The sequence below is a fragment of the Saccopteryx bilineata genome, chromosome 1 (genome assembly GCF_036850765.1).
Source record: "Saccopteryx bilineata isolate mSacBil1 chromosome 1, mSacBil1_pri_phased_curated, whole genome shotgun sequence".
NCBI classification, from domain to species: Eukaryota; Metazoa; Chordata; class Mammalia; order Chiroptera; family Emballonuridae; genus Saccopteryx; species Saccopteryx bilineata.
In genome coordinates, this window is record NC_089490.1 from 161,615,529 (window position 1) to 161,627,793 (window position 12,265).

A 12,265-nucleotide genomic window follows, 5' to 3' on the forward strand; every position below is an offset into this window, starting at 1 on the left:
CAAAGGTATGACATGATCTAATTTCTGTATTTTTGAAGCTCATTCTGGCTGCTGCACAGCAAAGGCCCAGAGAAGGGAAAGAAAAGAGGCAGGAAGCACGAGAGGCCACCGTGATCAGAGCAGGCGACGGCGGTGCTGGGCCAGGACGAGGAGGCCCTGGAGAGAGAGGGATACTGACTGTGGACGCAGGACGTGAGACTTCCAGGTTTCTGTCCTGAGTAAGTGGGTAGACAGGGTTCCATTTGCATAAATGGGACAACTTGAGAAGAAAAAGATCTGGGGGATCTAGAATTTTATAACAAAAATGATGCTTACTCAAGTGGAAATGTCAAGTAGGCTGATTGATTTATAAATATGGAGCTCAGAGGACAGACCTGGACCAGATACAGAAAAGTAAGAGAATTAGATAATCTCAGAATTTAGGTATCTCAAAGCACGCTACGGCATAAAGGAGTCACTTCAAGCAAAGCACAGAAACTGGGAGTAGCTGGTGAGGTAGAAGGAAAAATCGAGGGAAAGCAGTATTATGGAAGTGAAGACAGAAGCATTTCAAGACAGAAGTAGTCAATTATGTCCAGTGCTGGTGGGGATTAAGTAACATAAGGACAAAAAAGGGTCCACTGGATTTGACAAGACCGTTAAAGACCTTGATAAAAACCATTTAAGTGTAGAGATATCAGAAGTCCAATTTGAGTCAGGAATAACTGGAGTGTGAAGAAAAGTAGAACATTTGAGTCTAACTAGAAAGGGGAGTAAAATATTACTCTTAGCAACAGAAAACTCTAATGGTTAAATATGATTCCAAGAAATTAAAAGGCACTGTCTATGAAAATGTTAATCATGCAGTTTCAATGATAAAGAAAGCTGACATCTATGTTCAATTCTAACTTTTTCATCACAAAACCATTACAGTTTAGTTATTACTCCAAAATTACTAATTGATCTAAAATATAAATTTTTCTCAGTCTCCTTAAGAAAGGTGCATTCTCCTGACTTGTAATCTCTTTGCATGGCTCCGATTTCTTTTGCTCTTTCCCGAAATACCTTTCCTTTAGACCAGCCCATCTTCTCCAGCATCCTCTGGCCAAACTTGGAGTCATCATTGCTCCACGCAGTATTTCTTGGATCCAGAGCCCACTTCTGCTTCCGACGACCTGCAAATGACAAAGTATCTCCTTAGCAACTTATCTTTCAAACCTGGAATACAGCAAACAAATACATACACATCTAATACACACTTGCATAAAATTTGACATACATTATGTTTTGTTAGATACAGGTATCAGATTCAGCATTCAATTGGGTCATTTCCCCTCATTTCCCCAATAATGACACATTCTCAACATACAAACTTACTTTATAAGACAAAAATAAAAATACTCCCTCCAAAGGTGAAATATTGAAATACCTAGATATACCATCAGTTGGAACTCCCACAGTCAGCTAAAGGTAGCAACTTATTCATTTATTTTTTTAGAAAGAGAAAGAAAGAGGGAGGAGAAGTGGGAAGCATCAACTCGTAGTAGTTGCTTCCCGTATGTGCCTTGACTGGGCAAGCCCAGGATTTCAAACCAGCATTCTCAGAGTTCCAGGTTGACGCTTTATCCACTGCGCCACCACAAGTCAGGCAAAAGGTAGCAACTCATTAAAGCACCTGCCAAAACCAGCAGCAGCAGTAGCAGCAGCAGTATAGCAGTAGCGGCAGCCAGTATAGCTTTTGTTGCCATACAACATACACCAAATGCTACTCACACATCATTGATTCAATTTTCACAGTAACCCAGTGAAGGCAGACATTTTTATCTCCACTTTTCAGATGGGAAAATTTGGGCCTAGAGACAGAAACATGCCAAATGTCCCCAAGCAAAAAACAGTCTTGATACAAATGAAGGTCCTGATGTCAAAGCTTATATTTTCAGTCCACAATCTACAACAGTCATTATGCTCCTGGGCAATCAACTGTGCCCTGCACACACGTGAACTACAGAAACTAGTAATACCTTCCCTTCTCACTGAAATGTCCTTCTACCAAGTCGTGTGACTCCTATAAATTTCCAGAATAAATTATCTGCTTCTTTCTTGGCATTTAATTAACAGTTTTCTGTATTATGGTTATTTATGCCATCTCTTATGTTTCCTACCAGGCCATACTCTCCTATGGCTCACATTTGTGTCTTATTCTTTCTTATGATTCATTGCAAGAAGTAAAAAAACACTGCCCAGAGCAAGCACCCAATAAACATGTGAATGAATGTACACATGAATAAGAAAAAAGAAGGAAGGAGGGAAGGAAGGATGGAGACACAAAAAAGGGGAAAGAAGATAACTGAATTAAGGGACTGCTCTGAGTATCTTCAAAGTACTTTTTTAAAATGCATATAAATAACTGACATTAGGAACTCGAATTTATGATTGTAGTTTTAAGGGAAATTGTGGCAGAGAAACAGAACTTCAAAAGTTCACAGAACAAGAAAATGAAATCCAGCCTGACCTGTGGTGGCGCAGTGGATAGAGCATCAACCTTGAACGTTGAGTTGCTGATTTGAATCCACGGGCTTGCTCAGTCAAGGTACACATGACAAGCAACCAATGAACAACTAAAGTGAGCCAACTATGATCTTTCTCCCTCTCTCTAAATAATAATAAATAAACTTTTTTAAAAAGAGAGAGAAAATTGTGGGAAATAATTCCTATTAAAAGAGAGAGAGAGAGAGAGAGAGAGAGAGAGAGAGAGAGAGAGAGAAAGAGAGAGAATATGAAATCCAAAAGTAAATTGTGGCCAAGTGAGAAATTTAGAGGTCAAGGGTCAACATCATTCACCTACTATACCAACTGAAGCCCAGTATCCCACTACCAACAGCAACCTCATGCCTTGGCAGTCTCATAACATAATTTAATAATAATAATAATAATATAACCTCCATCCAGAGAGGCTCACTACAATGTATGTAAAATCAATACAGAGACCTGTAGCTCCACATAGCCTAGCAAAAAACAAGTAAACCTTTTATAAGCATGCAGAGAAAGGCTACTTAGAAAGCAAAACAAATTGGGCAAAAATTTATAGTGTTTTCCAGGAAAGCGTGACCCAAAAATGCTACACATGACCAACATGTGTAGCATGTTGGTATGACCAACATACCAGAGATGAGCCTTGTTTGCCAGTATTCTCTCTGTAAAAGTTCACATCTCTACACATGGTGCTTGGCAAGGGTCTCTGACTAGGGTTTCTGTGAAGGAGACAGTTTTGAGAATGACTGAGCCCACATTCTACAGTAAGAACAGCATACAGTTTATGTCACATATACATTTAGAGCAGACTAGAATGCTCACTAGCTGGATGGCTAGCGGAAGTCAGTTCCTCTTCCCTGGGGAAATGGCAGATATCCTCAACCAATGGGATAGGGCAGTGTTCCCCAAATGAGGATGATAACGGCAGAGCGTCCCACTAAATTTAAGAAGAGCAACCTTTGTTGGGTTAAACAAAGGTTAATAGTGTTGCATACTAGAGACTTTCTCCAACTTTCAATATGCGAATGTGTAGATCCCTTTAGAGCAGTGGTCCCCAACCTTTTTTGGGCCATGGACCGGTTTAATGTCAGAAAATATTTTCACGGACCAGCCTTTAGGGTGGAATGGATAAATGTATCACGTGACCGAGACAAACGTCAAGAGTAAGTCTTAGACAGATGTAACAGAGGGAATCTGGTCACTTTTTAAAAAATAAAACATCATTCAGACTTAAATATAAATAAAATGGAAATAATGTAAGTTATTCATTCTTTCTCTGCGGACCGGTACCAAATGGCCCGTGGACTGGTACCGGTCCATGGCCCAGGGGTTGGGGACCACTGCCTTAGAGGAGGGCAGAGCAAGCATGCCACGTTTCTCAAACTTATCTGACCAGAGCTCTACTTCCTTGGAACATTTTAGGTCTAGTGCTACAGAAGTTCCAGGTTTGGGAAACCCTGGCAAGGAAGAGACCATTTCTGGTCTGTTCAGATTGGATCCACTTTGACACGTGCTATGTTATTCTTATTCCACAGCCTGTTCTGTGCTTAGATGGCAGCTTTGCTAATACCTGTGTGCAGAAAAGAGTTAACCTAGCAGGCTGACTGCTGGCTACCCTTCCAAAGTCTTGCTTACAAGGCTGACCCTTGGCTGGGAACTGGGGTTTCAGGAGGCTTCCTACCATTGTCAGAAATGATAGGGTGGCTTACTACACCTAACAGTTTATACAAACAATATTGTTTATGCTGAATACCTGGTTTCCTTCAGGGAGTCTGGAATTCTGGTACATGCCTGGCAGAGGCTGCCAATGTGCCCCCAGTAAAAACCCTGGGCACTGAGTCTCTACCAAGCCTCCCTGGTAGGTAGCATTTGACAAGTGTTGTCACAACTTATACTGGGGGAATTAAATGTGTCACCTAGGCCTCCACTGAGAGAGGACTCTAGAAGCTTGTGCTTGGTTTCCCCTGAACTTTGCCCCATGTGTCTTCTCCTTTTGCTGACTTTGCTCTGTATCTTTAGCTGTAATAAATCTTAGCTGTGAGTACAAGTAGATACTAAATCCTGAGTGTTGGCAAATCACTGAATCTGGGGACAGTCATAAGGACACCCAACTCTATGTAGAACAACAGTAGTGTGAGCGGCAGTGCTGAGCCTCAGGGTACATACAGTACCCTGAATCTGCAGGATTTCTATCCAGGATAATGTGTTTAACCATCCTCTGGTGGGGACTCCTCTTATTTGGAAACCTAACTGTAAATAGTTCCATCAGAATACTTTCAGGGTAGCTCCAATAAACAGCCTTCATAAGACAGCTGCAAGGGACTTCACCTTTCAGTCACTCCATACTTATTACCACATGGCTAGCGCAGGGTTCAGCTTCCTCTGATAGTGTCTTGAGTTTCAAGGGCCAAGAACAGAAGTTTTGTCTTTTTTCTCCAAAGACACTTTCAGATATTCAAGAGCACAAAATATACCACCCATGTATTCTTATTAAAATATTATTCAAGATATATTCAAGACTGAGGAAACTACAGTATAAAATTTTAATGCAATGAGCTATAAAATCCATTAACTACAGTGTTGTAATTTAATTATTAATTATTTTAATTATAAAATGTAATGATTTCAAGTGTCAAAAACTGGTCTTGAAGAATGAAAAAAAGTCATACCTTGATAAAAGTCTAAAACTCCAAATTATGTAAAGACTAGGAAGTGAGAGTGATAAATGAAATTATCTTACAGAAGAGGAGGCTTCCATAGGCAGATTTTCTTACCTATAACATTTTTTTTAACCTATAACATTTGATAGAAAAACACAGGATAAAGTGTATTTTTGAGAAACATAAAGAAAATTACTGTAAGATTTTGAGATAAGCGACTGTGGTGAAGGTAAAAGAAAACAAAATATAGTCCATTTCCAGCAGTGAAAATGTTCAGTATCTAATGTTAGGTAGAAAAATAAAAGTAGGATACAAAACTGTACCTACAGAATGATCCCAATATTATAAACTAGCAGGGAAATTAATTGCTAGGTGGTGAAATTATGGAACTAGTGCTTTTTGGAAGATCCAAGATGGTAGCAGAGTAGGTAGAAGCTACACTCATCTCCTCCCAGGGCCAGTGGAATTACAACTAAAATACAGAGCAATCAACCTGAATAACCAACTGAAGACTAACTGAACAGAAGTCTTATAACCAAGGATTTCTAGAAGCCACATTAAGACTGGTAAGGGCGAAGATGTGAAAAGAGCCGTCCCCGCTCCCACAAGAGGTTGGTGATACTCCAGAGGGACATCTCAGCTGCAAAGGTTCCCCCTGAGGAGTGTGGGGTATCAACCACAAGCTGAGCTCCCCAACCCAGAGCACCTGAGCCAGGAAGAGGTGCCCACATAACATTAGGCTGTGAAAAGCAGCAGGGTTTCTGTCCACAAGGGAGAGGTGGGAGTCTACTGGGCACCCCCTCTTAAAGGGCTGACACACAAAATCTCATTCAAAGCTACTCACCCTGAGCTCTTGTGGAGAGAGGGCAGAGCAGACCAGAGTCATGTGCAGAGAGACAGAGGTTTATGCCTCTCGGGAGAAAACTAAAGTAACAGGAGCCCGAATGCCTGTGCTAAGCCCCTCTCCCACAGAGCAGACACCATCTTTCTTGGGTGGAGCATTCTCTTCCTTATGGCATCAGCCTGGGGGAATGCAATAGCTTCACCCCTACACCCCCTGGACTCACCCTGCAGAGAAGTCAGCTGCCTGGGCCAGGGTGTAGAGGTCTGAACAAACTCAGAGTGTATCAGTGATTGAGTTGTGTGGCTTGGGGGAGGGAGGTTACCTCCACTTCCCCATCACCAGACATCCACTAACCCCACCCTCCTGACTCCTGGTGTTCCTCTCCCATGCTGAGGAGGTCCAGGAAGAATCTGAGACAGACTGAGTTGTATGGCCCTCACCTTCCCCCTAGCCTGACCTGTGCCTCCCTCTCACGGGAGATCCACTAGCCCCATCCTCCTGACTCCCAGCGGCCTCCTCTGCTGAGCTTAGACTCCTAGTAGGATCTGGGACAGACTGAGTTGTATGACTCCAGGACAGGGGCCATTATTCCCTCATATGTCCAACTGGTACAGAGCCTTCCCTTCACACAGCCAAATCTTGGTCTGCTAGGGCCTGATAAATTCTGCTGGTCTTGCCCTGACAATTCCCTGAGACCACACTCCACCACAAAGGTCTGAAGGCACCTGGGGGGTGGGGGAGCAGCTAGACTTGGTATATCCTGGGAATTTGGCTGAGTGGCCTCAGACCCAGCACTGGCACTGAGTTTGAACCTGTATCAATCTGGTGAACACCACTGGCCCCTACCTGGTGACTCACTAAGAAACTACCTCATGCAACTCAAGGACCAGCAGACGTTCTTCCAGTGAATGAGTCCAGCAGGCAGCTGGCAGAAGCAGATCTCAGGGTGCCTTGGGCCTTTTGCTGACCTGCCCCCAGGCTCAGTGCTGGTGGAAGAAGGCCCTGGTGTGCAGCTTTATGCTTCCTACACATACCAAGGCCCAGATGAGGCGGCCACAAACTGAGGATCTCTTTGTAGCACCAAACAGGTAGCTCAGTGCCAGTCATAGGCAGCATCTGACACTGGCCAGCATCAGAGTCCTTCCCAAGAGGCCCGAGAAACAACACACCCAGTGGCCAGCTTCAGACAACATTAAGCAGGATTCAGTTAGCTTCCCAAGAGGCATATCCAAAGGGAGATCTTAGCAGGCACCAGACCAGAGGCAAATTCTGCCTCCTGTGGTCAGCACCTGCACAGCAGCTTGTACACTGTGCTCGGGATCAATCCACACAGTCAACCTGTCTGAGAGTTGAACCCACTCAAGAACAGGCCAATAGCAATCAGGACTCCATTACAACAGGAGGGCTCACATAACCCACATAAAGGACACTCCTGGAACACCTAACTCAAGTGATCAAGGAGACTACGCCACCGGGTTACACAGAACACCTACCACATAAGGCCATCCTACCAAGACTGGGAGACACAGCAGATTTACCTAACACATAGAAACAAACACAACAAGGCAGCCAAAATGGGGAGACAAATAAACATGCCACAAATGAAAGAACAGGAGGAATTTACAGAAAAAGAACTAAATGAAATAGAGGCAAGCAGTTTACCAGATACAGAGTTCAAGAAAATGGTTACAAGGATGCTTAAGGAACATAGTGAGAACTTCAACAGCATGTAAAAAAACATATAGAAACCATGAAAAAAAAAACCAGTCAGGAATGAAGAATACAATACAAGGAATAAAGAGTAGATTGGATAAGGCAGAGGATCGAATCAGCAAGGTAGAAGACAAGGTAGCAGAAAACACCCAGTCAGAGCAGCAAGAAGAAAAAAGAATTTTAATAAAATGAGGAACAGAATACAGAGCTCAGAAATAAACCCACACCTTTATGGTTTTGACAAAGGAGTCAAGAATATACAATGGGGTAAGGACAGTCTATTCAATTAATGGTGTTGAAAATTGGACAGAGACATGCTAAAAAATTAACTAGACCACCTTTTAACATCATACACAAGAACAAACTCAAAATGGATTGAAGACTTAAATGTAAGACTCAGAATCCTAGAAGACAATATAGGCAGTAAAATATAAGACATTTCTCATAGCAATATTTTTTTCTGATATATCTTCTTGGGCAAGGGAAACAAAAGAAAAAAAATAGAGAAATGGGACTACATCAAACCAAAAAGTTTTTTGCACAGCAAAGAAAACCAGCAACAAAATGAAAGGACAACTCACTGAATGGGAGAACATATTTACAGATATATCTGATAAGAGGTTAATATCCAAAAATATATAAAGAACTTATAAAACTCAATATCAAAAAAACAAAGTCTAATTTTAAAAATGGTCAATAGACCTGAATAGACACTTCTCCAAAGAAGATATATGGATGGGCAATATGAAAAGATGCTCAATATCACCAATTATCGGGGAAATGCAAATTAAAACCAAAATGAGGTATCACATGATACCTGTAAGAATGGCTGTCAACAATAAATCAGCAAACAAGTGTTGGCGAGGGTGTGAAGAAAAGGGACCCCTCACGCACTGTTGGTGGGAATGCATAGTAGTACAGACACTGTGGAAAATAGTATGGAGTGTCCTCAAAAAACTAAAATAGAACTGCTTTATGATCCAGCAATCCCACTTCTAGGATATATCTGAAGAAACATGAAACATTAATTTGAAAAAATATATGCACCCCTCTGTTCACTGCAGTGTTATTTACAATAGCTACGATTTGGAAGCAGCCCAAGCGCCCATCAGTAGATGAGTTGATAAAAAAGCTGTAGTATAGTTACACAATGAAATATACTCAACCATAAATAAGAAAAAAAAATATTACCTTTTGCAACAACATAGGTGGACCCAGAAAGCATTATGCTAAGTGAAATAAGCCAGTCATAGAAAGACAAGTACCATATGTTTTCCCTTAGACGTGGAATTGAATGAACAATATAAACTAACAACAACAAAAACAAAACAGAAACAGACTCATAGATACAGAGAACAGACTGACAGTGGGGGGTGTCTGGGTGGCTGGGTTAAAAAGAGAATGGATTAGCAAACAACGGTAACAAAAAACTCATAAACAGACAACAGTATGGTGGTTATCAGAGAGAAAGGGGGCAGGGGGAGGTAGAAGAGGGTAAAGGGGGGTAAATGCCAATGGAAGGAGACCTGACTCTGGTGGGTGAGCACACAATGCACTACATAAATGATGTATTATAGAATAGTACACTTGAAACCTGTATAATTCTATTAACCAATGTCACCACAATAACTTCATTAAAAATTTAAAAATAAAATAAAAAAGAACTTCTTTATGCTTCCATATTCTCATCTGTAAAATAAGAACAGCAGTTCAAAATATCTAATCACAAGGAATGTCATGAATATTAATTTAGCAAAATGTTTAAAAAGACTACACAAAATATTATATATTATCATGACAAAGATTTGAAAATTTAGAATCACGGTGCTGAGAGAACTGAAAATATTCCCTTGAAATCATGCAATTTGAATTACTAACGTCTACTAGTAGACTTTACACGTGTAAACCACTTCATACTCTGAACTATTTTCATTCACCATCTCATTGATTTTTTTAAACCAACCTAGTGAAGATACTAAATGAAGTTTTTAAAAGGCCTACAGAAACTAATCCCAGATAGAAACATAAATAAATAGAGCCAGGGCCAATGTTCTCTAATACCCACTGAATTAAGCACAAATCAAAGAATATTAAAACCAAAAAAACTGCAGATATCTAGGCTCTAAGGTCACCATCTAAAACATATTCCTTTCTATGAGTTTCTATATAAAAACAGTAGAAAACTGCTGAACCTGGTAGCAAGAATGTAAAGATATAGAGGTAACTAGATCAATTTTGTCAGTTTCTAGCTCAATGCCTTGGGGTGAATTATTTTCCTCTGAACCTTAATGTCTGCTCCCGTAAACTGGAATGGAGCCCAACCCGTTTCGTTTTGTGCTCACATTCCTCCATCCCCTTAGATAAGAGGATGCTGACAGCATTTATTTCACAAAATCCCGGGGTAGTTGCTATTGGTCTACTAAGTAAGCTGTTTCTGTTCCTGGTTCCCTACAGACTTCCAAAGTTATGACCGAAGAACGACTGCCCTCTGGTGGCAGGCAACCTTAGCTACAGGTACCATTCAGAAGTGACACAGCCGCTCCAGCAAGGGAATTGATGAACTTCACAAAGTGACGGTAAATGACAAAGGCAAACTGAGGTAGGATGAGGCATCTCGGTTAACATTCGTGTCATAGAAGAGTGCTAATTCCAACAAGGTCAAAACCGCCACCGTCTTTCTTAGCCCTGCACCCTCTAAAAAAGGGCTACTTACTATCTTTGACGCTTCTAATACCTTTGCTTTTCTATTTCTGGGTTCAATACACCTTCGAGAATGGGATTTCAATGCCTAAACTCCTTTCTAATCTGAGGAAGCTGAGGCCCAGGGAAGTTTAAAGAACCAGTTCGGGTTCCCACGACCGGTGCCCGGATTCTCATTTAAACCCTGCTCTAAACGTGCCACTCGCAGCCTCTTTCACTAGCAGACCGGTAGCTAACTTTGGGGGAAGGATGGGCTGGGGAATCTCTGCAGCTGGCAGAGCGAACCGAACCGGGCTTCCCAGCGCCCGGGCTCGTGGCATCCCCCAGCTCACTGAGCGCCAGCGAACCGCCCTTTGCGACTGGTGGCCTGTCCGGCGCGTCACCCGGAATCTTCACCCTCGCGCCCTGGCCAGGCCTCTGCGCCCAACACTCACGCTCAGCCAGCATCGACATGTCGCAGAGCCTGTGACGCCGCGGGCCTCCGGACGGGAGCAACTGAAGCCACCGGGACGCTGTCCGCCAACAGAGGCGTTGGAACCGCCTGACTCGCACGCCGGCAGAAGTGCAGCGGGGAGGGCGCGCGCTGGTGACGTCAGTGAGGCGCGACCGGTTTCCACAGCGCAGCAATGAGGGGCGGGGCGGGGCTGCGCAGGGGACACCTGGCAGGTGGGAGAGCTCGAACGCTGGATAGGAAGAGGTGAGAGGTCTGCGGATCTAATGGAGGTAGAGAGAGGTGTGGCGATTTCTTCGCTTGAGGAAGTTCCTGTACTAAATGAGTGGATACACGTAAAGCCTTTGTAAGAATGTTTGCCGCAGAGCAAGGATTCTCATCATTAAGTACTAAATGTCAAGCATGATGCCTTCTGGAAATAAGAAATGAACTCTGCCCTCAAGTAGCTCAGGGTAATGCGGAAAAGAAATACGTAAACAGCAGTCCTTAGAACCCGCAGCATTATTCAGAACGGTGTGGAGATGGAGTTTGAGAAGCTCTCCTGAGGGAAAGACTGCGCCCTGGTGTCCCATCTCTTAGTGTCCTGCCTCTCTACTCGCTGAGAGAGAATCCCAAGTTAAGCAGATAACCAAATCTGGGGGAAATGTTGGTTCTCTTTAAATAGCATGATGCCTTCAACAAGACAAAGTTGTTTTTCTCCATTTATTGTGCATTCAGGAATTTTACTTTCATCACATTCCTCTCTGTATCCATACCAGCATGTAGCAAAGTTATCCGAGTATGAAATGACCTCCATAGATGTTCGTGAATTTTAACTAAAGTGTCTCTGTCTTCAGAGACGTTCTAATGAGATGCTGATAATGAGAATCTCAGACACGGACATGTTTTTGGACAGCTGACTCTCCAGTGAACTTTGGGTGACAGACAATACAGATAGAAACCTTCCCTGTCGTAACACAGAAAGTAGCCAGGTGCCAAGAGGGGCGATGTAAAGGACTAGACTCCTATTCTGGATAAACTTGCCCTTTAACTAGGAGTCTAGACAAAACAGGTAAACTTCTCTGGTTTCATAAAAATCAGAGAAAAGAAACACAAAAGAATAGTTGCTGCTATCATTAAATACCCAGGAACTGAAGGGGTTGAGGAGACACAAAATCAATGGAGTTTTCACAGCCAAAGCAGGTAGCAGGTAAATTGTGACAGAAGGAACAGAATTAGCATAGGGAGTTGGACTTGCACAAAATTAAGAAGGCAGAATCACCCTAGCTGTAGGATAATTAGCTGATCTGTTTGATTAGACCAGAGGAAATAAAAGGTAGTTGCAGAGAGTGGACAATTGTGAATTGACCAGGAAGTCAACATGTTTTCAAGTACCATGTATGTTGG

General features: G+C 42.4%; 1 protein-coding gene across 3 annotated transcripts in view; it reads right to left on the reverse strand.

Annotated features, from left to right (window-relative positions):
• The window catches only part of PINX1 (PIN2 (TERF1) interacting telomerase inhibitor 1), an 87,930-nt gene extending 76,935 nt beyond the window's left edge, over positions 1–10,995 (reverse strand). For 2 of the 3 annotated variants that reach the window (XM_066278833.1, XM_066278811.1), the window contains exons 1-2: positions 10,863–10,995; positions 1,045–1,154 (exon numbers count right to left, since the gene is read on the reverse strand). In XM_066278833.1, the coding sequence (XP_066134930.1) occupies positions 1,045–1,154; positions 10,863–10,881 (129 nt within the window). In that variant the 5' untranslated portion in view covers positions 10,882–10,995. Of the gene's footprint in view, positions 1–1,044; positions 1,155–3,142; positions 3,231–10,862 lie in introns of those variants that run through there. The other variant, XM_066278822.1, reaches the window with a different exon arrangement.
• Positions 10,996–12,265: the final 1,270 nt, after the last annotated feature.